Source organism: Amphiura filiformis, chromosome 4 (genome assembly GCF_039555335.1).
Source record: "Amphiura filiformis chromosome 4, Afil_fr2py, whole genome shotgun sequence".
Lineage (NCBI taxonomy): Eukaryota > Metazoa > Echinodermata > Ophiuroidea > Amphilepidida > Amphiuridae > Amphiura > Amphiura filiformis.
Window position 1 is genome coordinate 2,158,941 of NC_092631.1, and position 26,844 is coordinate 2,185,784.

The 26,844-nt window shown below is 35.9% G+C and overlaps 1 protein-coding gene across 1 annotated transcript in view; it reads left to right on the forward strand.

Moving 5' to 3' along the window:
* LOC140150454 (kinesin-like protein KIF13A) overlaps positions 1–26,844 on the forward strand; it is a 256,905-nt gene that overhangs the window by 224,359 nt on the left and 5,702 nt on the right. Inside the window, exons 20-34 of the mRNA XM_072172473.1 lie at positions 1,676–1,729; positions 2,596–2,691; positions 7,207–7,353; positions 8,118–8,285; positions 9,690–9,872; positions 10,439–10,596; positions 11,680–11,812; positions 12,319–12,562; positions 13,513–13,695; positions 14,445–14,569; positions 15,840–16,055; positions 17,483–17,536; positions 17,895–18,128; positions 19,393–19,455; positions 25,510–25,845. Of these exons, the coding sequence (XP_072028574.1) occupies positions 1,676–1,729; positions 2,596–2,691; positions 7,207–7,353; positions 8,118–8,285; positions 9,690–9,872; positions 10,439–10,596; positions 11,680–11,812; positions 12,319–12,562; positions 13,513–13,695; positions 14,445–14,569; positions 15,840–16,055; positions 17,483–17,536; positions 17,895–18,128; positions 19,393–19,455; positions 25,510–25,845 (2,394 nt within the window). The remainder of the gene's footprint in view (positions 1–1,675; positions 1,730–2,595; positions 2,692–7,206; positions 7,354–8,117; positions 8,286–9,689; positions 9,873–10,438; positions 10,597–11,679; positions 11,813–12,318; positions 12,563–13,512; positions 13,696–14,444; positions 14,570–15,839; positions 16,056–17,482; positions 17,537–17,894; positions 18,129–19,392; positions 19,456–25,509; positions 25,846–26,844) is intronic.

Genomic DNA, 26,844 nt, shown 5'->3' on the forward strand with positions numbered 1-26,844 from the left:
GGCTTCACCTCCCGCTGTGGTAAGGAATGGGCAGTCATAGGTCTAGGTGATATGTCTATGTGCGTAACTGTGTGTATTGCTCTGTGTAGATTGTACACCCTTGACTGCATTCCATATGTAATCAGAGGTCATCATTTCAAAGAATGCTTTCAAATGATGCAAATCACAGTGCATCATTTTCATAATGAATCATGAGGGTAATAGAATTACTTATCAATCATTTTCATGTGACATAATCTCATAAATTAATGCATATCAGGATAGAGTGTAGATATTCATTTCTAATATCCCTAACTTCTTTTTGCTGAATTAACATGTGAAAAAATAGTAATTATCTAACTGTCAAAGATATTTACACATATATTGGTAGAGGTTTCCTAACAAAGAGTTTTTGCTATAATAGAGGGACATTACACAAGGCCAATTTGGTCAAGTCTGTTATCTCCGTTGGCAGACAGAGGCTGTGTAAAAAGTTGTAGATGCAATACCATAAAACCTTATCTACAAGCATATAGAGTGCTTTTGATGAAAGCTAAATTAATCCAGGCGCCATCCATCGACAAAATTATAACAAGTACTATTGTAAGACCAATATATTGTATTGGCATATTTACGGTTGTTTTATATTAGTTTAGCTTTCATTAAAAACAACCTATATGCTTATAGACGAGGTATGATGGTAGATAAGAAAATCAACTGGGGATATTTTAAAATAGGATCAAATATAACTTTAAATGTTTTATGTATATCATAATTTAGTGCTACAAATTTGTTCAATGATATTATCCAGTAATTTTTTTCCCTTTATTTGTCCACCCCATCAATGTTTAAATATTCCAATCAGTTTCCACTCAAAGTTAAGTTGTATGTAGTAGCTCTAATGATAGTTCTGTTTTATGGCTTCATATTTAGTTGAGGATAATGTGCACATATGTGTACATCCATATCAAAACGATGCACTTGTCGGCTGCTACATGTGTCTCATTTCACATAATAGCTAGGAATAAATACCAGACTCATCTCAAGTGGAGGTCAATTCAAATCATCCCCAAGTGACATGGTTATTGAATGTTCTCTGTATTAATAAGCCATGTGACTTGGGGATGATATAAAGTGACCCCCACTTGAAATGAGTCTGGTTTTTATTCCCAGTTATTATGTGAAATGAGACTCATGTAGCAGCTGACAAGTGCATCCTTTTGATATGGATGTACACATATTTGATGGGGGTGTTGCTGTAAAGGCCTGCAAATGTGGACTTGCATCTGACTTTTGACCTCCTAAACCAAGGACATCCACGGTTGTCACAACCATCCAAAAATGTAATGTAATGTCCAGTGGGTGTCCTCTGTTGGTCCGTTAATTTCGGTCATTGGGGTCCACGGATTGTTATGTATTTTCTGGTCACAGTTGCAGGCCTTTACAAGTAAATGTGTGTGTGGGAGATGTGGATGTGTATATTTACTGTATTCACACAGTTGAGTGGGGTGGGGTGTATTTGTAGGGGTGCGTGGGGTGTTGAATGGGATGTAGCAGTGTGGGTGCGAGTGCATGCATGTGTGTGCCTATAATGCGAAAGCACATGCTTGCATAGTGACATTCAAATGATGGCAACCATTACATCAAAACTAACCAGTCAAAACTAACCAACATATCTTTTCTCCTATCATACCAGGACTCACTAGCATCACCAGTGGGACCGCCTCCTCCATTTACAATAAAGCCTCAGGTGATAAGCATGAACTTTGCACTCTGTCAATTGTGTGAATATGTTTTGTCTCTAGCCATCACAAATTTGGATCTTAGTTTCACAAACTGTTGTTTTGCATGTGTCTGACGTTTAAAAACATTTAGACAATTTTAAAACATTAGAAATTAATTTTAGAATCAAATAGGAAAAATTCACATGAGTGATTACATATCAATGATGAATTTGCATGCAAAAATAGAAATTTGTATGATGGTAAAATCTGTTTTATGACTACAAGAAAATATAGGAAATGTGGAGATATGGATGTTGAAAATTTGTATAGAAAAATACTGCAATAGAATAATAACATTTTGATATGTGCATCACATATTTGCATTAAATTTAGAGCAACCTAATTTAGTGTTCTGTGTATGTTCTGTCATGTATAGATGTTGAAAGTGTTGGAATAAACATTTATCTTAATAATTTATTATAAGATTGCACAAATTTGCACTTGATTGCTGGGTTGTTGGTTAGTACATGGAATTGTTGGGTTAAACATTAATTATAGCACATCTTTTCTAGGATTTAAAGTTGATCTAGAAAAAATAGAACTCATCTGTTTATAAGATTGCACAAATTTGCACGTCAATGTTGGGTTGTGGGACAGTAATTGTTGGGTGGGATATCGATAATAGCACCCATCTTTAAGGAGCATTTTTATGTCATTTTTGTGAATACATTCATCTGGAGTTAGGACCAAATCTGATGGATGGGATTAGTAATCTAGAAATGCTCCTTGAATGAATATTCATACTGTTTTCACATCATTCGCTAATTAACATATTCATGAATATTCATTAATGCAATCCATTTTCTCCCTTGGCCCCCATTTTATTTCTCAGGACTTTCCTTATCCTCTACCGCTACCTCTGCCACTGCCGTCACCGGGAACGCCATCACCAAAAATGGATATGTTCATGGCCTTTGCAAATCTAATCGTACGATTTGGTGTATTATAAGATGTTTCTGTTGTACCCATTGCAATGTTTTGTAACCTTAGGATAATTTTGGAAAGAAAATTAGAATGTTTAGCATATTATTATTGAAAGTGTGCTGCTGGATTTGGATTACCAATTAACACAATCAAATTTGGTATTTGAGCTTTTGATGTTATGCTGGTAAAGATCTACTAAGCTAAAAAGTAAGGAAGAGATGTTCAAGAAGCTTACATTGTGGAAAGATGCACATGGAGACAATGACCCCATTTACGCTAGGTGAAAGTCACACCTTGATTTTGCCATTGAATTTGATTCCAACAGGATTATGGGGGGTGTTCTTAATGGAAATGAGGATACAAGGATTTGCAGCAGATTCAGAGTGCATTTTCGATGACCCTCAATTTAATGAAAATTTCCTGAAAATTAAGAAAGGATGTTTTGTTTTTTCCTAAATTTTCTCAAAAAACAGAAGATCTCTGGTTTTATTCACCAATTCCCCCATAGAACTCCTGCTCATATAGTTAAGTGGCTATATGTTTTCTTTCATTTTACTTCATTATTTCGGCTTAAACCCTCCTTGACAGTTGTTACTAATATTATATGTACCGTAATAGTTTTGGCAAAGAATAACAACATTAAAATTTGACCAAAATCATACAGTTTGGCTTTAATTCTGTAACAAATCAAGTTGCAACTTTTTACTAGTGTAAATGAGGACTTAATTTCTGCACAACATGATTTGAATGATTCTCGAAACTTATTGCAATGGGTACTAATGGATGTGAGTTTTGTGCATGGTTTTGTATAGTGAATCAGTTTTTATATTGTGATGTAATGTTAACCTTGCTTTACAATTACAATACTTATACTTAATCTGTGTTGCTTATGGTATACAAATTTCTACGAAAGTTTATAATTTACACAATAAGATTTCTTTTGTACATTTTGAATTCATAACCTTCATGTTTTCATCACCCTAAGCATGCATCTAATCATCAAGTTATCACTGACTCGCTTTATATGTAACTTTTGATGGTCAGCTTATCATTACCATATCTTTAACATTCTGTGCTTGTTTGTGGATTGCTATGAAATATATCCATGATTTCATGTGTGAAGTGCCTGTATGTAAGCGATTAAGGTGGGTCAGAACAGTGCCTGAGCTAGCGGTGTTTTTCCTCAAATATAGAGAACAAGCAGCCTACACACACAGGGAAAGGTGTGGGTCCCAAAGGAGAGATCCCAAGGCTCATGGGTTTTAATCCCCTCATGTGCATGATTGTTAGGGGGGGATAGCGAAAACTTTCATTTTTGCCTATTATTTGTCATAGCTGCAATTAACCCTCTCCACTCAGGTGTCAACTGCAGACGACAACTTTTAAAAAGATGTTACAGAATTTTACATTTTTGTGACCATATTTGGAATCAGCGTGAAAAATGCATTAAAATGAGTACAAACAAGCCTAGTATTTGTTAAGCGGTTTTTAAGATAGCTCTTGATATTTTGAAAAAATATCTCAAAACTTTTTATGTTGAAGCCTATGGCTAGTATGCAGAGTATTAATACATATAGAAATAAAAATGTAACCAGTGGCTTCCTTCACCCATTTCCTAAAAGAATAAACTGTATTATTTAAGAAAGATAACCAAAACTTTAAAAATATGATCTGAAGGCTCTGACTCGCCTTATAATGAAGCGCAAGTGTACATCTTTCTATCTCTTGGTCCGTCTGGCTGTCATATCTGTCTGAGTGTCAGTGTGACTTTTTGTCTGCCAGTAAATTGATTGTAATAACCAACCTATTGCAGCCGTGAATATTTTTGGATTTGTTTGTGTTTCATCGTTGAAGCCACAGCACCAGCAGTGTGTTCAACATCTACTTGATATGAAATTGGAGTCAAAATTCAACAGCATTGTCATCATATTGCTTTTGATTTATTCTTATATTCCGCCGTAAGAATTTTGTCCCCAATTTTTTGTTACATATTGTTACATATATCCATGTTCATCAAAATATATAATATGTAGATAGTCTAGTAAGTGCAATTCATGTTGATGTTGAATAAATAAGAGGTTCAAGATTTTGTTTTGATAAAAGGAGTGTTTGAATCAAACATTACATTTCAAAAATTTTTTGCTTATTCTCTGTCTCTTTGCAAGAATGCATTATCCAGTGTTCACCATTAGATACTGCAACATACAGGGATGTGAGAGTTCCTCTTTTCAGCTGATTTCCTCTTTTTTTTGTTGGCAAAATTTATGTGTTTTTCTTTTATTTTCAGCCCATATTTTGTGTTTTTACCCTGATTTTACGCTGTTTTTAGTGATTTTCCTCGTTTTTGGTCTGTGGCCTCTCACACCCCTGAACATAGTCAACAACTAAGACTACAATCTCAGGAGCAATGTGTTTGAACACTTGAGCTAATTTCCGTGTTCTTAATAGTGCACATGCTATATGAGTTACTAGAATCTAAGGATTATAATAGTGTTGCCTCAATGTTCATCTTCCATATACCCCTTTCTGTTTCCCCGCCAGTCAATGTTGGGAGATGATAATTATGGTGAAGATGAATTCATTGTGCATTACAAATGGGGGTTGAAGGGGGACCATTTCCAATTAAGCCTTTCAAGTATTCGAACAAGTTTTCTGAGATTGCAGGGCAACACAAAGTTTTGCACTCTCATCTACATCCAGAATTATCACGTTGAAGATAAATGCACAAATATTAAGTTGTCCACCCCAATCATTGTTGCCACAAGGAACATTTTCCTGCACAATTGGGTACTTTGCAGAATGGTCGACTGCAGATCCGTCGGATAACCCTTTTTAAATGGGAAATGAACTTTGCTGCTTGGATGATGTCACAATGAGGTTAGCATTTATTCCATATTGAAAAGCGTGTTCCAACGGATCTGCACTCAACCGGCCTCTTTGAACTGGCATGTTGCGCCTCAGAAAAAATGCTGAGCATTGCTCCAAAGTGATGAGATACCTCAAGTATCAAGACCTGGCAGTCTTCAATGGTAATTCAACTTTATGTTGCAGATTTTTGCCAGATTTTTTTTGTTGTCTTAAAAAGTTGAAATTGACCTTTTAGTAAAGGAAGTGATCAAGATCTGCTTGATTGGGTGATTTTCCCAGAAGTAAAAGCACCCACATTCTAGGATTTTAGGTGCATTTTGTGGCAACCCTGATCCTATTTTCTAGGAATGTGTGACTTCATCACTATTACTCAATACAATCCAACTTACACTTGATCTGATTTTGCTTGAACCATGATCAAACTGATTGCATCATAAACTTCTCAGTATCACAATTGATGCCTGCCACTAGGCTTATGTACCATGGTGTTGAATGTTTTCCCACAATAACAAGGGCCCTAAAAAAGGTTACATGTAAGTTTTTAAATAAATTATTTGGATCAAATTTTGAAATTACAATGAACCAACAATATGTAGCACATGTAAAAAAGTAGAATGATGAAGAGACAAATGTTGTATTATTGCATGCTATTTCAATTTCTGATGACATTTTTGAAAAGTCTGCTATGTCCTTATGTATTCTTTCGGATATTTAGTTGTAAATTTCAAGTATTTTCCGAACTAGAATATAATTTATTTAAAGTCGGTTGTGACCTGTTGATATATTTACATTCATATTAAGCAAGTATTCTTTCAGTTATTTAGTTACAATTTGCAAAATATTTTTCTGACTGAAATATAATTTTCCTGAAATGACAGATTTATATTGGAAAGTTATTACACATCAATTTTCTACATGTAACCTTTTTTTTAGGACACACTGTAGCTGAGTCTGTTACCAAGTGAAATTCTGACAGATTAAAAATATTTTGTATTGTAAATAGTAATTAATTGCCTTGTACAATTGAGTATAGTGTAAGTATGTTATTAATTTTGTTGTTATTTTGTGACATGTTTTTCCAATTCCCCTAATACAACAGCATGTGCATGAAATTTGATTTCTGGTTAGCTTGAAGCAAAGGTGATATGGGCAATTCAAGTTGAAATCTATACACCCCAATGGAAGACATGGCCTTAATCTTCCACACAGGGAGTGTGGATTTCAATTGTAATCACCCATTCAGGTAACTGCATTTGAAATTCACACTCCTTGTGTTGAGACCATATCTTCCATAGGGGGTGTAATGGATTAAACTGGAATAGCCCATAAACAGTGGGATATTCCTACCACCTCAGACCAAAAAAGACTTTGATAACAAATCAAAATGAGAAAAGTGGGTGAAAATTTACAACCAATTATGCCAGGTACCAGGAGATTTGAGCAAAGATGTTCTATTATCATAAATCAATGATGATAACTCCATTGTCAGAATTGTTACGATGGAATTAAATTTTCGGCTCTTTTGTGGCATCAAAGTTTATTTATAAAACAAAAATATAAAAGAATGATAATCACCTATTGCTTCAGGTTAGCCTCCTCTATCAATAACCATATACTAATTTTGATATCTTATGTTTCTGCGCATTTTCAGGACAACGAGGAGCCGGTCATTGCAGATCCCTTCTATGAATCACAAGAAAACCATAGTCTAATAGGTGTAGCTAATATTTTCTTAGAAGTACTATTTCATGATGTGAGGCTAGATTATGCAGTGCCAGTTATCAGCCAACAAGGAGAAGTAAGTCTTGTAATGGTTAGGGTACTTGCAATTAGTGCATGAGGTCCCGGGTTCAATTCCTGTTAGTGGCAACTTGCCAGGGTATTGAAGGGGGGGGATCTGAACTTTCAATTTCTGAAAATCATATAGTAATGGTGTAACATTGGTGTGAAGTTACATTGGAAAAAAAATAACATTGTGTGAAGTTATTTTTGATGTACTGGTAAGTTTTCAGGCTTAAACCTGGATGTCCAATTTTGTAAAATTAATAAAATTTATAGTTTTCAACCTATTTTGGATCATTTTTCCCAATTTGTTTTTCATGTTATCCAAACAAATTTCATCATCCTCTTGCCTGCTAGCCCTAATCCTAACCGTAAATCCTATTCCTAATCCTAACCCTAAAAAACTAACCCTTATCTTAATCACTTGGGTCCGTATGCACAAAACAAGTTGTACTATTCAGCAAATTACTTCAGCGGTGCATGTCTGCTCAGTCTGTATATCGCGTAAAAAGAACCAGGTCACGTGATACTATGCAGTTCGACAAGCGAATGAGGTGCCGATGTGATGATGATGTGATTTAATTATCCATTCAGAACCCCACTTCCGTATATGCCATTAATTAACTGTGCCAAATTGGCAGACCTCTGAAGTACTGTGCTGAAAACTATAGACCTGGTCTAACTTGTTTTGTGCATACGGACCTTGGGTTGGTGGCAGTGATTTTAAATCTAGTGTCTTGCCAAATATGTTACCTGTATTTTTTGTTTACAATGTGACAGGTTGCAGGCAAATTACATATCGACATCCAAAGAATCAGCGGTACGCTACCCGAAGGACCAGTAGATAACCAATCAGAGAGTAGCAATGAGAGTTCTAGCGGTTATGAGGGTCTAGAGGAACCAGAACCTGAGGGTGGTTTAGCCGTAGGAGCACCTCTTACTTGCAAGGTATGGTGGTTTAAAAGAAACACTGTTAATTTCACAAATATGTCATATCTGCAATTGTGAACTGGCTTTGCACATTTCATTCTCAGAGAGCAAGTTTGTTTGCTTGTTTTATTTTTGTTAAGATGGATATTTAAGGTAGGAGCCTCGGATAATAGGCCCATGCAGGAAAATAGCCACTATATCAAATCAGAATTATGTATCCACATCAAATGTATAACCAATTTAAGATAAGTCTTTACTCCACTTATTTTTAATGTTTCATGAAAATTGAAACATTTCTTATGTTTTTCTTTATTTTGTGAAAATTCCCTAATTTTTTCTACAAATAATTATTGCTAGCCAAGAGGTAATGTGATATGGTTTCCAAAGTTTGAGGGGTGGTTAATAAGCCTTATATCTAAATTCTCTCGCCAGATTTTTTTGATAAAGTGTTTATTTTTTGAGAAAAATTATTTTTTCCATTTTTAAATTAGGGAAATCTAGAAACACCCATAACTTAAAATAGAAATACTTTATTAAAAAAAGCTGGCAAGAAAAGTTTCTAAATTTAATAACCTTTCATATGACACCTTGTTTGTTAAAATTGGCCCTATGGTTAGCTCAGACAATAATTATGAAATTGGGTCATTCAGTGTTTCTAGATCAAATCAAGAAAATTTGAGCAAGTACTAACATTACCTTCAAATATCCCCTTTATAACTCGCCAATATATTGAAAAAAAGTCGCTAAAATTATTTGGTAACATTTTTGTAATAAAAAGATCCAAAAAGCAGTTCTATAAATGGGTTATAAAGGAGAAAAAATAATATTCAAACATAGTATCCATTTTCAAATATTTACCAATTTTAGTGAACAAGGCTTCATGTCAAAACCACTTATGTACAAAATCAATGGGGTTTTTAAATGATAAAAAATTGCATAACTCAAAAACGCTTTGTTGGCAAAAATTAAAAATTGGCAGGCAAGTTTGTCTCACCCAACTACACATCCTGTATCATTTTCAACCAAATCTGTGCATGACACCGTAGCCGATAATACTACCTTAAGGGATATACACATTGTGTAAGAAACATGTTTGGAAGTTGCTTCATCATTTATTCAGGAAAAAATTAAAAATAGTATAAAGGAAATGAAACTATGATGAATAGAGGAAGAAAGAGAAAGGACAGTAGTATCAGGTCAGAAAAGATATCTTACACTTCCCAAAATCCTTTGCAACGATTACATCAAATGACACTCCCATTACTTTGTATTTGTGTTATTGGCCCCTGAACATGTTCAAGGCAAAACCTCCTATGTAACCTGTTTGCCAATTTTGCTTTAAATATGTTCAGGGGCCACAAGCACAGGAGATTTTTCCTGCCCAATGACGATTTACTTATTTATCTATTCATTTTTGACCAGGTGAGAATAAGAGAAGCCACCGACCTTCCACCAAGCCTAGCTCACTTTGTCTTCTGCCAATACACCTTTTGGGGTCAAGATGAAATGACTGTAGTGCCACCTTACATTAATCCAGAGCTGGATGATCTACCAGGAAGAACTAAGGAGGCAAGCAAAGGCAGTATGAGATTTAACCATGCCCAGGTAAGCCAGGTCAAAGGTTAATTGGGGTCAGTGTGGAAGTTAGGATAGGGCTAATGAACCAGAGTGCCACCATATATTTAATCCAGAACAGGATAATCTACCAGGAAGAACTAAGGAGGCAAGCAAAGGCAGTATGAGATTTAACCATGCCCAGGTAAGCCAGGTCAAAGGTTAATTGGGGCGAGTATGGAAGTTAGTGCCACCATTGACAGATGACGTCAGACACAAACTAGTCATTTTAATTCTGTCTTTAATGATAATTAAAGAGCTAGTCGATCTACCAGGAAGTCAGAGGTCAAATTGAGTAGGCTTAGGTCAAGATGGAATTGTAGTGCCACCATGCAGTAATCTGGAGCTGTATGATCTATCAGGGAAATCAAAAGGTGGTAGTTTGGTATGGTGTCTAATGATGACTAGGCATGATGTGTCAAAGGTAAGGTGAGTTCAAAGATCAGTACAGTTATTAAGTTTATTGTGGGGATTTTGTAATCGTACACCAAAGCTAGAATTTATGGAATTGTGGTTTTAATTGGTAAGGTAACTCTCTCTCTCTCTTTTTTTTACAGGAATATATAGTAAATGTATCTGAGGAATTTATAGAACATGCCTTAGAAGGTTCCCTAGCAATTGAAGTATGGGGACATAGAAGTAGTGGTTTCAATTCTTCCAAGCCAGGATGGGAAATAGATAATCTCAGTGCCAAATCAAGATCACTAGCAGACAGGTAAACAAAGTAAACATAATTCGTCGTCTGCATCTCATACTGTCGTATCTCAAAGGCTGCCTTGTGTGATTTTTATTATTGTTGTATTTCATATTGTTATTTTACACTCTACATGCTGCTTTCTTTTATGAATGGACATGAAATTTTATTATTGTGATAATACCTCAAATTAATATATAAAGTTAATTTTACAGTGTATCACATCACAATTGAATATATGAATACAAAACCCACCCAAGTCCATACGTTGGCCAAATTGAGTTAAGCATGGGAAATTGTTGCTATACATAGGCCTGTCATATGTATGAAAGAATAACTCAAATTCATCATCTGTGTCTATTGAGCATGTGAGAAATAGCATGTATGAAAGAACCACCCAATTCCGTGATTTGAGTCTTGTAACACATTGATTGAAATCCAGTATGTATAACAGTCCACTTGTAACACATTCAGTGACTTTTGATAAAAAAATGGGTTTAATAAAGGAACGTGTGTGGTTTATATTATATGGCAGAATGCTTATCAACATTATACATACCTGTGTGCTTTATTTTGTATTATCTTACTAGTGGTAATCTCATTCCAACGTTGTTGTCTTTGTATATGATTCAAAAACCACCCAAGTCCAAAATTTAAAATGAACCCTACAAAGTCCTGTGAAATGCTAATCGTCATACTTTATACAGTTTAATCCATTCATTTGCACGTAAAACTTACCATATTGACCAGGTAAATCTAACTTAAGGAATTAAAATGATACGCAGGTTTTTCTCTAAAAATCACTTCCCATGGACTTGGGTGGGTTTTATATTCATGTATTCAATTAGATAACTATATTAAAATAAATCACACAAGGCAGCCTACAACAGTATGTGAAGCAGAAAACGGATTATATTTAGTTGTCAATAGAGACTCGCCTATCTACTGCGTCCTAGCAGGACATGGGTGTGTGTGGGGGATGTATGCTTGAAATGCAAGTGGATGTGGGTCTTTGAATGTGGGCAATGGGCTGCTATATCTACGCATATATTTGTATTTTAATTGCTTGCATTTTATAACTTCCAATGTTTTATTTTCCTGAAGGTGGAGTGAATTAATACGCAAGATAGAATTGAATGCTGAAATTCATGAGCTAAGTGAACAAGGGGAGTATGTACCAGTGGAGTGCCTTCCAAGACCTGAAGTTTTAACAGGAGGAATCTTCCAGCTAAGACAAGTAAGTGATGTAACGGGTCAAGTGTATTATTGCCCAATCATGTTTTCATTGCAGACAGTAATAATTTGTGTGAAGTTTTACTTATCAAGAAAAGCTAGTAATTTTTATCGTAGCAAGTGGTCAGTGAATAGTACTTAAAATTGTCCAGGTATTCTATGATGTATACTGTAATAACTGTTGGATTATATTACCATTTTCTTAATTTTACAAGGCTATTTGAGGGAGTATATATTTGTTCATATCAAATAGATGCATTGCCTATAATCCGTACCTCTATGTTGTAATCCGTACCTCTATGGTGCATTGTGTTAAACACACAGGGCCATTCAAGGTGAATAATTGTAGTCTATGTCAAACTGGACCATTATGTGGGTATGCTCTATGTCAATTGTACCACCACATAACTGCTCCCATTGCATTTTCTTAGTCCATGTCAAAATGGTCCAGAATATGGGTACGCACTCTGCCATTTGTACTACCATATAATGTTTGTTTAATCCACACAGGGCCATTCGAGGCGAATCTTAGTCCGTGTCAAACCGGTCCAGAATTCCGGTACACTACCCATCATCTGTGAGGCCATCACTTCCATATCAGTAGGCAGTATATGTGGGCGATCTAAACTACAGAAAGGCTTGGATAGCTACCAAGATGACGACCTCAACAGGTTACGAGAGAGATGGTCAGAAGCCTTGATGCGGAGAAGGGAATATCTTGATGAACAGATACACAAAATCATTCACAAAAAAGGTAAAAATGGTCTATTTTGTCAAGGGATCTTCCGATGTCCAAAAAAATGTTTAGATTGTTCACAATGCCTGGAAAACATAATATGCATAGTTATTGACCTAATTCATTGCTCTTATTTTTCCGACCCCTCCTTTAACAAAATTACAACATTTTATTCTCCAAAAATTTTAAAAAAATGATATGTGCTAGCAAGTGATAATAGCATCACAAAATTATGGAATGTGCAAATACGGTAGTTTTGAATTGTTCTATCACATAGTCATAGGATGCCCACATGTGAAACTTGTTGTGCTGCATAATGCCTTGCTATGCCACATTCTGTAGTCATTTGTTTCTAAATTGCATCTGTGATTTGTTAATCAAGGTACCGTATTCATTCCAATAAGCGCCCAGGGCGCTTAACAAAGTAATTTTGGGTGGGCGCTTATTTTTTACATTGTTTTAGTCATCAATCACTGTCTGAAAGTATTTAGTTACTCACAGTTAGTGCGCCCTCACTAAATGTGTTTATATATTATAATTATGGACAATATTTTTGAGGGCGCACTAACTGTAAGTAAAGATGGCGGCCGCCGGCAAAAATAACGAATTTGAGAAAGAATTACTTCAAACTTGGCCTTTTAAAGGCATTTGCAGGTGGTTATTGTGAAAGAATCTATACATCTGCCCACTATGAAATAGCGTCATAATTTAATTTTGATGCACATTTTGGATACTTTTGATGCTCAATTTCCCACATGCATGCATGTAAAGTCACTCGACAGGTAAGCTTACTGGAAGTATTTTGACAACATTGGATGGGCGGTTAATAATTTCATATTGTGTTTGTTGCAAAGTCGCTGGGTGGGCAGTTATTGGAACAAATACGGTAGTAATATTTTTGAGTGACACAACAGTGTCATACATTGAGGTTATAAACTCATTATTGTATGTCATATCCTTTTGTTTAGGCAAGACCAAAAAGGACTCTGAGAGAGAAGCCAGTCTGATCAATCAGTGGGTATCGTTAACAGAAGAAAGGAATGCGGTGCTAGTACCTGCTCCTGGGAGTGGTATTCCAGGTGCACCTGCTAACTGGGATCCTCCACCTGGAATGGAGACACACATACCGGTGCTCTTTCTTGACTTAAATGGTAAGTTAACAAGGAAAGTGTTATAGTTGATAGTCACTATAATCACATAGTGAAAGATGGATTGTTCCATTCCACAAGCCAAAAAGGACTAGTGACTTTAGGAATCAAACAGGCTTGTTATATGCTTAATGATGACATTAAGTCCATTCAATTTATAATGCTGTGTGAAACCTTTGACATCCTCTGAGTTTTTGGTACAATATTGTGAAACGATAACTGAAATGGGGATATTGTTTTCCTGTATAGTGAGGCTTGTGGATCAAGTCTATGCGTTGTGCCTGTGCATAGCACACTATAAATCACTGCGCTTTTTTTACTATGCATCCTGTTATGTTGAATGAACTTCAATATTATGCCATGTTTATAATGTAATATGTACATATGTAGATCCTCTGTAGGGCCTTCATGTACTAATCCTTAACCCTAACCCAACTAGGACTCACTAAAGCTCACTATTAAAACCACTCTCTGCGTGCATGCATTCCACGGACTTGATGACTTAATCAGACCAAGTCATATATACCCAGGGAATCGCTGGTCGGGCCAACATCACCTGTGTAGCTACATGCTGGGGATCTTCTGCGTGGCATGCGAGGGGTCCGACGTTTGAATCCTGGGGGTGCCAAGTGACTTTCTTCTTCATCTTCTCTCCTTTTTCATTCCTTCTTTCCCTTCCGATAGCACAAAAACCACGGGTAGGGTTAGGATTAATGTTGTCTTGACTGTATCTTGTTTCTTGTAATTTACAGCTGATGACATGGGGACATCAGGAGTGATGGAAGGCATGCATGCAGCAGGCTACCATTCTATCCTACCAAAAGAACACGGTACCAAGATGTTCTCACTACCTATTGTAAAGTACTATGAAAAAGATGTAAGTATAGCACAGTGGTATAGCATCATAGGGGCACGGTGGGGGGTGGTATGGGGACATCAGGAGTGATGGAAGGCATGCATGCAGCAGTCTACCATTCTATCCTACCAAAAGAACACGGTACCAAGATGTTCTCACTACCTATTGTAAAGTACTATGAAAAAGATTTAAGTATAGAAATCTCTTCGCCAGTGGCATGCACAAAGGGGGGGGGCAGGGGCCATGGCCCCCACTCTTGTTGGTTATTCGGGGGGATTCGCCGAAAAAACGTTAAAAACTTCTAAATTTGCTCCTAATCAGACTCCATTCGGGGGAACTGAACAACCTGGCCCCACCACTTTCAATTTGCTGCACATGCCACTGTCATCAATTTCTAATGTGAAAAGAGAGATTATTTGTTGGATGGCTTGCTAGAAATTGATACAATATAAATTGCTTCAAACTCTATCTGTAACTATTATCTTGCTTGAAATAAGGTAAGCCTGTGAAAATCACTGTGTGTCCAATGATACGCTTGCCTGTGGACTCACTATGCCCAAGATTTTTTCTCACCACAGTTCGGAAGACGAAATCTGTGTCTGACCAATGTCAACTTCATCATCAATCCATGGCATTTTTTGTAATTTGACAAAGACATCCATCCAATTTGTATTTTCTAAATTCTGACTGTAGATAGCCAGAAATTATTGTAGTGCATGTAATTATGTTTAATTTACTAATACAATTTTTAAATCAACTGAAATTTTAGAAATAAGATTTTTCTCATGGGCAGCCATTGAATCATGCCTTAAAAAAGGGTGCTAGAATCACAAAGTGCCTGGTGTGCTAATGACAATTTGAATAGGTTAAGTTTTAGCAGTCAAGTTAGCTCAATCGTTTAGGCATTCGACTATGGTGCGAGAGGTTGCGGGTTCGAACCCTGGCGGTGCATACTCTCGTGGAAAATTGAGTTATCTTGAAATTCCCCTGGACAAGGAACTTACTGCTAATTGTCTCGTAACCTGTACGAAACTCGGGGAGCTGATCCTGGTTGCGTTGGTTATTTGTGGAATGTCTAGGGTGTGCGCTCTTGAAGCAGCAAAGTCCCTGATTTGTTGTTAAATGGTTTATGGAATGATGTGGGGCCGTAGTGGTCAGCGACAACCTGTAAAGTGTAGCGCACTATAAATCACTGCGCTTTTTTTCTCTTTTTCTTTTTTTCACCAATTATCGACACACAATCAATTCCCATCAAATGATGACATTGATTTCAATGTTTGCCCGTTTTCAGGTGTGTGCAGTTGCATCATGGGATTCCTCCATCCACGATTCGCAGCATCTCAACCGAGTTACCGGTCCCAACGAGCGTATCTATCTGATCATCAAAGCCGTGGTACAACTCAGTCATCCGGCCATGATGGAATTGGTGGTGCGCAAGAGAGTATGTGTCAATATCTACAAGAAGCAAGGCTTTACTTCAACATTCAAGAAGAAGATTGGCAGATTAGTGAGTATGCCAAGACTAAAAAATGTTTAAAGTTTGTAAGGAACACATGTTTGTGTTTAATATCTGACACATAGAAGGATGTCTGAAAGACTATATAAATTCTTGCAGTGCACCATATTAACACAAGTTGTGTTATGTGAAACATAAAATAATTTCTTTACAGCTCAACTGATCATACTTTTCCTACATTCGACCTTGCATGATTTTTGAGTTGACACAGTCATGAAAATAACTATAGATAATTGACAGACCATTAGTAGCCCAGTTCTGAACCTTTTCATTGATCATTCATAACAATAGGTATCTGATGGATCAGTGAAGATAAGAAGGATTATAATATATCCGTAACCTTGATATTATAGTACATCTCGAGGAAAAAGTGCAATGGACATGTTTTCATTTTATGTTTCAAATATCCCGCGATGAAAATTGAGTATTTAACCCAAAATGGAAAATGGAACAATTTATTGGAAATCTGTTTAATAGATTTTTTGACATCTTTTTCTGCACTGTATTATACCTAAATTAAGAAATTTGATAAATATTCAAAGAAAATATAGGTCATCCAAAAATGTTGATTTTTACACATTTTGGGGCAAAAAAGGAAAATAAGCAAAAATATCAAAATCTGTTTTAACAGCTTCATTCATCAAGTCATAACAAACGGCCTACATGCTTAATTTCTAATAAAATATTGAAATTGTGAAAAATATAGGTATTTATTGATTTTCATGTTTTTTCTTGCAAATATGCTAATAATATGCAAATTATGAAATTGCAAAATAAAGTTTCTACATAGCATACATCTTTCAAGTGTGATGTTCAAAATGACAGACATCAAAAAGAGATTCGATGAAATGTAAAGGTGTAGTAACAATTTTGGCATGGACTGTCTGGTTAGGAAAAGTACAGTAAGTTGAGCTGTACTAGTTGTAACTTTATGTATTAAATATTGAAACCCATGTATGTCTTGGAACTTGTGAAGATTCCTCTCTTCTAGGATTCTTTACACCAGGTTTTCACAAGTAAAATTGATATGTTTTTCTGCCTCATACTTAAAGACCCATTCAGTGATCCCCTTATTAAATTAAAATTGCTTAAAAGTGAAGGGTAGATCATTCAAATTGTCATTTGGTAGTTTTGAAAGAAAACAGCAGTAATGACGAAGTTGAAGCCCCATTCAAATACATGTCACTAATTTATATGCTGTCAGTATATAAATTACAGATTCATGTAAAATACTTTATTTTGTCTTCAATACACGGCTTTCGGCTGAACCAATAACAGGCTATGTTAGCACATCTATGACAATGACAAAGGTACCAAAAGCTGAATTTTGATGATTTTACATTTGTCTGGATGAGCAAATCACTGAATTTGAATGTCAGTGATGGTATATAAATGATTTTTCTGTTAATTGTTTCCAGGATTCTGTCCCAGCATGTGGTGTCACATATGAAATAGTATCAAACATTCCAAAGGTAAGGTGCTCACAAATTGATTGTTATGACATAATTGTGTGTGTGTTAGGGGGGTTGGGGGTGGATATATATGGAATTTTTGGTCTTTCTTATTATCAAGACTTGAGAGAGTTCAGGAATTGAATAAGGGTAAGAGATATAGGGTTGGAATAAGTGTGCAGGTTAGGTTTAGGGCAAGACTAGAATATAAAATTACACATAAACAAAATGGGAGAGATAGAATTACCAGTAGTAGTGGTAGTAGTTCAATTTAATTAATGCACCTTTGAGCTTACAACATCAAAAAATCAACAAGAATTATTTGCATATTTGCGGTGCATTATTAGCTTGAACAGTATTTCTGTTTGTTCTGTTGCAGGCTTCCGAAGACCCAGAGGATCGAGAGTCACTAGCCCTTATGGCTGCCTCAGGTGCTGAAGAGAACACCCAGGCAGCAGATGGGGAAACATACATAGAAAAATATACCAAAGGCGTGTCTGCAGTAGAAAGTATTCTAGCTCTAGATAGGCTAAGACAGGAGGTGGTGATCAAAGAAAAGCTTGCGGCTAGGGGAAGACCACTGAGGAAAACAACCAGTGTGCCCAATATATCTGTGAGTAGTGCTCCTGAAAATCAAAATATGGAGCAAAATGGAGTTAATTCCAAGCAAAACCAAATACCCTCAGTTTTTGCTCAATGCGTGTATCAAGATAGGGTCGAGTCTTGGTTCTCTGGTTTCATTTTTGTTATTGCAGCAGATAAAACAATACTCTCATGCTAACACTTTAACTAAAAAAAAGATATTAGTATCAATTTATATAGTAATTAGAAGTTATTCCTAGATTTTCCCCATGGGATCACCTAAACTCCATCCTGTTGTCATTGTGTGTGAATCCAGTTGGTTTAGCTGAGCGTATACAACCTGACATATGTGTTTTCACACATTGTGTTATATCCTCTCTAGATTGTGATAGGAATGCCCTTTAAACAGTATCAGTCATAGAAAATGTAATCTTGTGATCACAATACAAAATTGCTTAGGGGGCTGGCATTTTTTTCGGAAGGAGGCGTCCCAAATTTACAAAAAGTCAGTGTCAATAAAATTGCGACCTTCTATTTCAGCAACAAAAATTTTATGACCCCCCCCCCCCCACACCGATACACCTTACCCCCTAAACAGGCTAAAATTATATTGAAATCAGTTTTTTTGAATAAAATAAACACACTATCTGTGGTCATCTTGTGACTCCCTACATTTTGGGCATCAAAAATTTTATGACCCCCCTATTTTTCTTTCCAAAAATTTATGACCACCCCCCAGTATATTTGGGACCTACCCCCTTCCGAAGAAAATGCCAGCCTCCTTACCTCGGTAATTTTCAGTTGTTGCTGGTATCAGGAGAGTCTGAAGTTTACCGTTTTCTAAAATCCATTTTCCGTGTTGTAATCTGTGTTGTAAAATTGGTAAATCTGTGGTTCATGAACAAAGCTTAAAATGTATAAACAATGATATTAATGTCGTTAGTGTTCAATATTGCGATTAATATGCTCTGATTGGAATATTCTCACGATAATAGGCCGACTGTTACGATGTTTAGAGGGATATAGGGGTTCATGCATTTATAATATACCTTTATCTTGGTATCATTAAACAGTATTTTTATCATAAAAATTGACACACACAACTCATGATTGTTTTGAATATTTATTTCTCTTATCTTTTAATGATTTTGTCACATCATACAAAAATGTCATTTTCCGTGTTGTTCCCCCGATTCCGTGATTTTTTTCAGTTTTCCGTAAAACGGAAAACTTCGGACTCTAGGTATCAGTCATCAAGCTGTACTTACAGATATCTGTTATTCACTTAATTGCAGGGTGCTATGTCAAGATCAATAGACACAAGTCGGTCCATGGACGGACTTGACGAGGACTTCCGAGTAAGTTAGCATTTCTAGAACAAATTTATGCTTCTTTTTTAATGAAATTATGCGAAAATGTTGTATATGCATCAAAAAGTAATATTAGCTAGCCATGTTTTCCCTTTATAATGAATTGTGTGCGTATGTTTTTGTCTTAAAGGAACACTCCTGCAATCACAACATGACTTACATTAGAAAAACAAGTATCAAGCACAAACCATGTGGTTTTATTTAAAACAAACTCATATTGACCAAAAACAGCCGGCCCTCAACACACGATATTCAAAATTTCCACGCCAAATTTGCCGGTGGCAATGACGTCATGGCTCAATTGTCGTCAGCCGTCATTGTGTTACTGAGACATTGCCACAGGCAATTTTTGCACCCGGGCAATTTGAATATCGCATGGCTGTTTTTATATTTGTTTATGGTCAATATGAGTTTGTTTAAAATAAAAACAATTTCATTTGTGCTTGATAATTATTTTTCTAACATATAAGGCATAATGCTGTGATTGCAGGAGTGTTCCTTTAAGAACAAAACAATGTTCCCTGTCATTTGTTGTGATTCCTTTCCCTCTGTTTGTGATTCATATTGGACTATTCCAGTTGAAATTCTTACACCCCAATGGAATCATCCATTAAAAATTCACACTCCCTGTGTGGAAGATGAAAGTCATATCTTCCATAGAGGTGTATGGATTTCAACTGGAATAGCGCATCTGTTTCATTTCCTCAAGCATGCCATGTATGACCTTCTGTTAGCAGGGTAATCCAAATCGAATGCTAAAAAAAGGTGAATGTCAATTTATAAAAGCATGTTCCTCTTACTTCTGATTGAAGAACATTTGTTGCATACAAATTTATGTAATTTATACAATTATAAAATTCTCAAAATATACTAAAATGTGAGGAACCATTGAATAAGTGTTAGGCATCTGTGTATACTGAAACAAAAGAAAGCCCAAAGTTTTGTGACATTGATGGTCTGATTTCAATGTGTTATTTATTATCCACAACCTCATCACCCACTTTTCTCAAAAAATGAATTACGTTCTGGTATACCAGAATGAAATTACAACACATTGTCTATGGAGTAGTGCAATACTCACAATCATGCATAACTCGCGAATGCAATATCGGAATCAACTGAAATTTTGGGAATAAGCTTTTTTCGTGGTTATCTACTGAAAAATGTCATAAAAAGAAAATGATCGGTTGTTGGCAAGTGAGATCAGATAATGATAAGAAGACGTGAAGTAAGATAAGAATTTGAAGCAAGATAAGAATTTTGAAGCAATTTATTGCTATCAAATATTGCTGATTTATTGTTAGCGTTGGTCCCTTTTAATCCGATAAAAAATTAACAAATGGGCAAAATTAAATTGTTCCCAGTTTCCCAATTTAAGCAAATTTTTAAGTTTATGTGTGTGTGTGTGTTTTTGCACAATTATGGAATTTCTGATGGAAAGAGAACTCGTTTATGTGTATTTGTCAGGCATGAATGACTTGTCGGTCATACTATGGGTTTATATATTGTCCGATGTCTGTTATATGTTTTGTCGTTGCGACAAACACAGTGGCAATTTTGACATAGCTTTTTACTGCTTTGGAAAAAATGTGTGGCTGTGACAAAATGTAGAGAAAAGAATGAACCTTGAACAGATCTAGAGTTCTGATCAATGTAACAGAACGTTGCAGCAAAGGAATCTTAAATGCAGTGTTTGTCGCATTTGGAAAAAACATGCAAAATACTGGACTATGTACTTGCCCTTGGACTGTTTTTGTTTTTAGCACCCTTTCTTTTGAATGTGGTCCTGTTAAAACCAGGGAAATAATGCATGCGCTGATCACATACACATGTGGCCCTGTCAAGATATGAAGACCTGAGTGTATGCAGTTTCTGAAGGTCCGAATTCAACAACTATTTGGGTTATTCCAGTTTAAACCCATACACCCCCAATGGAAGACATGACCTTAATCTCCTACAGGGAGTGTGAGTTTCAAATGAGGTTACCTGAATGGGTGACTCCATTTGAAATCTACACCCCCTGTGTGGGAGATTAAGATCATGTCTTCCATAGGGGTGATGTATTTCAACTGGAAGAGCCCAGTTCAAACATTTCATAAGGGCACATGGGCAGTCAAATCATGTATTTCTTGGGATTTGCCTTGGCTTGGCTTGGCAGTAGCTTGGATCTTTCCGGTGTAACATAAACTCTTATTACACAACCTGTACGGAAAAAATCCCACATTTAGGGTACATGTACGCAGGAAAGAACCAGGTTATTGCAAAGGCATGATGGGATCTTAACCACTGTTTCACTCGATTGCACCCTCTTCCTCTACATTGCTAATTATATTATGCATTTTGAATCAATAAAGGCTTGTTTGAGAGTAGACACGGTGACAGATGTGAAATGTGGCTAAAAGTAAATGATTAGACAATTTTAAAATGATATTTTACAAGTGATGAGTGCAGATGAAAATCAAGCAAATGGACCAAAGTACCAAATTGAGCTTTCATTTATTGGAACTTTTGATGTTAGTGGAACATTGGAGCATTATGTGGGAGGGAGTTATATGCTTATGCTTAGGCACAATGTAATTTGGTCCTATAACACTATTGGTGCACCAATAGGTACCGATGGCTCTTTCTATCATAACCTAAACATTTGCTAATTATTTTCTTTTTTTTTTCATTTTTTATTAAATGAAAAAGCGATAACACTATGCAAATGTTAATTATTATGCTTGGTACAATTTATTACAACACCAAGGTATAATAGAAAGATTTATCGGTACCTCACCGGGCATTGATAATGCTATTAGGTGTCTTGTGGTGTTATTTTAACAATTTTGATGAAATATATAGCATTATTATTCTGCACTATGATGATCAATTTAAAATTTAACAAAACATGAAATTAACTGAAGGTCTTACAAAACTGTTTTAGTCATATTTCACATGAGAAGTTATTTTTAGATCTTATAGAAACAACCCAAAAGTTTGTTGACGTCCTGTAAACAAAAGCGCTTTTGATGGGAGTCTGGCCTTCCTCCCTGTAGCATAAGTGTGAAATATTGAAAAATTCCAACCTCAAAGGATGAACTTTTACCGATATTTTCACAAATGTAACCTGAATTTTTGACCCCCTACCTCGCAAACGAAAGGACCTTTTGTTTATAGGATGTCGTGAAACTTTTGGTTTATTCCCTTAGACATGCCTTTAAGGGAAGGGGTATGAGCGTTTGGACAGTATTTATTGTGGGACATTAGAGCACATCAGACATATCGAATTGCATTCTGAATACGAAGAATGGCCTTCTGATATCAAATAATTTTGATTTTTGAAATTGCAATGTAATACACATTTGATGGCAAATGATTAAAAATATTGGTATTTTTTATATTCAACAGTACTCGAAGTAAACTCTATAAATCTGATGATTTCTACCTAAAGTGTATGTAGGTGGGATGAAAAGCCGATGATCAATTGAAAATTTTGACCTTTCGTATTGAAGATATGGAGTTTTTTCCCAAAACACCAACAAAAATTAGGTCTTTTTGGGAAAAAAATCCATATCTTCAATATGAAAGGTCAAAATTTTCAATTGATCGTAGGCTTTTCCTCCCAGCTACATACACTTTAAGACTATATCATTAAATGTATAAAAATTTACTTCGAGGACTGTTATATCTCCAAAATGTGAAAAATGTCAAATTTTAATAATTTGTCATAAAATTTGTATTATATCGTGAATTTCATAAAATGAAAATTATTTGATATCAGAAAGACATTCTTCGTATTCAGAATGCAATTTGATATGTCTGATGTGCTCTCATGTCCCACAAAAAATACTGTCAAAATGCTCATTCCAGATCCCTTAATGCAACTGAACAATTGTTATAAATCTATTTGCATTGCTGTATGACATATTTCATCCCATTATTATTTAAAATTTTGCTTGTATTGATTGCTTTATGTTTATTATTTCTTTGCAGCGCATTCCCCACAAAATACCTCTCCTCTACCCAATCATATACCACCACCCTGCGCTTAACGAAACATGGCCATATTAATCACATTTTTGATTCCAGGATTGAATAATATGAAAAAATTATACTTAACATTCTGGTACCTATGCATTCTGGGCTATTCCAGTTAAAATCCATACATCCGCTATGGAAGACATGACCCCACACAAGGAGTGAAGATTTCTGGCAGATGTATCATACATCTACCAGATTTCAAATAGAATCACCTACAAAGTATATTGCTGATAGCAAATGTTAGGCAAATATGATGCATGGTGGGAATGAAAGAGCTCAAAAGTTATCAAATTTGTCACCCAAGATCGCAAATTTGAGCCCTTTTCGTTCCTAGCTTGCATCACTTGCCTATCGATCGCTATCAGCATTATACCTTATTCAGGTAACTCCATCTGAAATTCACACCCTGTTTGGAAAATTAAGGTTATGTCTTCCATAGGGGGTTATGGATTTCAACTGCAATAGCATTTTAATAGCATGTTTTCAACTAGCAAGATTGATAAACGCTTACAATCATTTGACAACTTTGCAGTTTGTAGGATGTTGTGTAAAAAGTTTCTAAATTAACTTTATACAATTTTCAAGATGTACTCTTTTTTAATTTTATATATCAAGTTTACTCAAATTTGGCCATTGGAATGCATGTTGAAAAAAATGTAGCTGCTTTTACCTGCGCAAATTTGGGGGGAAAATAAGAAAGGCAAGACTGTTTTACTTGGACCAGTCCAAAAAAAACCTTTTCAGTACTTTGATAATAATGTTACAAATTGGAATGACTAAATTCATATTGCAATGGGCTATTCCTGTTGAAATCCCTACACCCCCCATGGAAGACATGGCCTTAATCTCCCACACAGGGAGTGTGAATTTCAAATGGAGTCACCTGAATGACTGCATTTGAAATCTACACCCCTTATGTGAGAGATTAAGGTCATATTTTCCATAGGGGTGTATGGATTTCAACTGGAATAGCCCAATATGCTTGTCTTTCAATCAGAGTAACTGTAAGCTTTGATTGGCTTATGAGATAAGCTCCGCCTTATTGGATAAGATGAGCAAATTACAGCATTGTTGCTTCTTTGATTGACATACACAAGGGCAGGGGAATACTGTCTTTAACTGAACCAGCTTTATTCTCATATCCAAGGTCAAAGTCCAGTGACCTAACTGCATTTGTAGCATGTGCACTGAAAATCCACTGCATGTATATTGGATATTGTAATGCATACCAAGAGATCATGCTATTGGTGTAGTACACCAGGTGTATGGAGGTCACTGGATTTACTCCTTGGGGTTGAGAGTAGTCCTAATCAGCTTCAAGCAATTTTTCACCATATAGTTAATTAGGTAGACTTAAACCATTACTAATCTCATTGTTTCTCCTTTTTCTCCCTCTTCTTCCATTTTTTATTTCATCCTTATCATAATGATCCACCCGAATGGCTTATGCAAATCCCTACCATTTAATGGCCACTGAATTTACATCCATTACCACTAATTTGGCAACCCCTCTTCACTGCTTTTATTTGGATGTATTTTGTATTTATTTTATGCATGGCCAATGATTTTGTTGTATGATTTGGATGTATTATATTATCACTTCATTTGTACCATAATATTTCACTTGCACAATGTTCGCATAAATTTTGACACTTTTCATGTTTCACATTTATATAATCACATTTTTTTCACTAACACTGCTTACTAATTAACGTACAATAATCATTTGCTCTTTATTATCTTTTTATTTTGATATGATTTTGCATATTTTTTCTTTGTTAATATTGTCGTGATCACTTGGTGTACATGTATGATACCTTCGACATGTAAATATGTAATATCTGTTAATATGCATGTGTAAATGCTGTTCTGTCAATGCAGTTGCCTCCCTATGGATTTTTCTATTAATCATACCACCAACCTTCCTTCGTTTTCTCCCTTCTTTTTCCCCCTCTGTTTATCACCCAATCCTCCCTATTGCCTTTTTTTATCTCACCCACCTTGTCCAACTAAACACAGTTAATGCGATCAGAAAGTCTGCGGAACCTGAGCCCGACACATTCACCGGGACAGTCGTCATTCGTGAAGCCGCCTCGGCCACGCTCTTTGGTCATCGCTGAACTCGGACTTCAGTCACCTCATCGGCCGGACGGTTTTACGGGATACGAGACGTTTCACTACTCGTTGAGCCCGCAGTATGGAGCTCACAGTCCGTCAAACCTGGCTAGTATGTACCTGAGCAGTCCAGTTGGTGTCAGACCGAGTTATTCCAAGACGATGAAACCTTTGAGAACGGTGAGAGAAGAACATCAGGCGAGAGGAGGGAGTAACGGGAATAGAAGGAATGTACATAAGGTGAGTTGATTAATCATAACATGTAGTTTTCTCATATTGACAAACTCCATATAACTATAAATTATCCAGTTGTGTAAGTTCATACGTGCAGGTAGTAAACAAGAAGTAAAAAGATTAAAACTTTCAACTGCACTCACCAGGTTATTTTCCCAAATATTTCAGAACCAACTGGTTCCTTCCTCAGTGGGTGATGGTGTGTGAGATGTTGCTGAAATCAGTGTTTCTAGAAGATCTTCTACTAGAGTTGGGTTAATAAATTATCCCTTTGTATTATACAGACTGTAGAGGGCGTTGGAGGGTACTCCATATACCTTGCACTACGGGTAAATGCTGCCCTCAAGACCCACTTTTGCAAGCTCTTTTTCATATTCTGGAGCCACCCCCCATAAATTTTTTCTCCTTTCCGGAGACCCCCAAGTTTCCAGAGTCTTTCGGCCAAATTTGCCCCCAAATACAATAAAATTAGCCTCAAATTTGAGCTCCAAGCACTGATTTCAGAATTTTTTTGGAAATATTTACCAAAAATTATGTTGTCAGTCCGCAGCTCGCATTTTTGTAATCTCATGCACTTCTCTACCAAAAAATAGTTGAGAACCCCATTTATTTTTGACATGGTCACTACATGTGCTTGGCGAATCACCAACACACAGCACATGTTATATAGGAAAGGCCAGTTTATAGTAACCATTTATTTATCAGTTTGCTGAAAGCTCAAAATAGTAAGATGCTAGCCATGCCCTTCGGAGAGTATTGTTCTATTCTCAGTTTTATACAACTAAGGAAATCTTAAAAGTTGGGACAAAATTGTATTAGGTGTAGAAAAATGCTTTTGTTCTGGTAAAACTGTTATGGAATAGAATAGTGCACTGTGCACGTATGTTTGAAATGAAATGTAAACAAAATAAATTTTTCTTAGTGCCCATCCATGCATGCTCTTATCCAGTTCTTTTTATCGTAATGAATGTAATTTTAAATTTGGGAAATAATATAAAAAACATT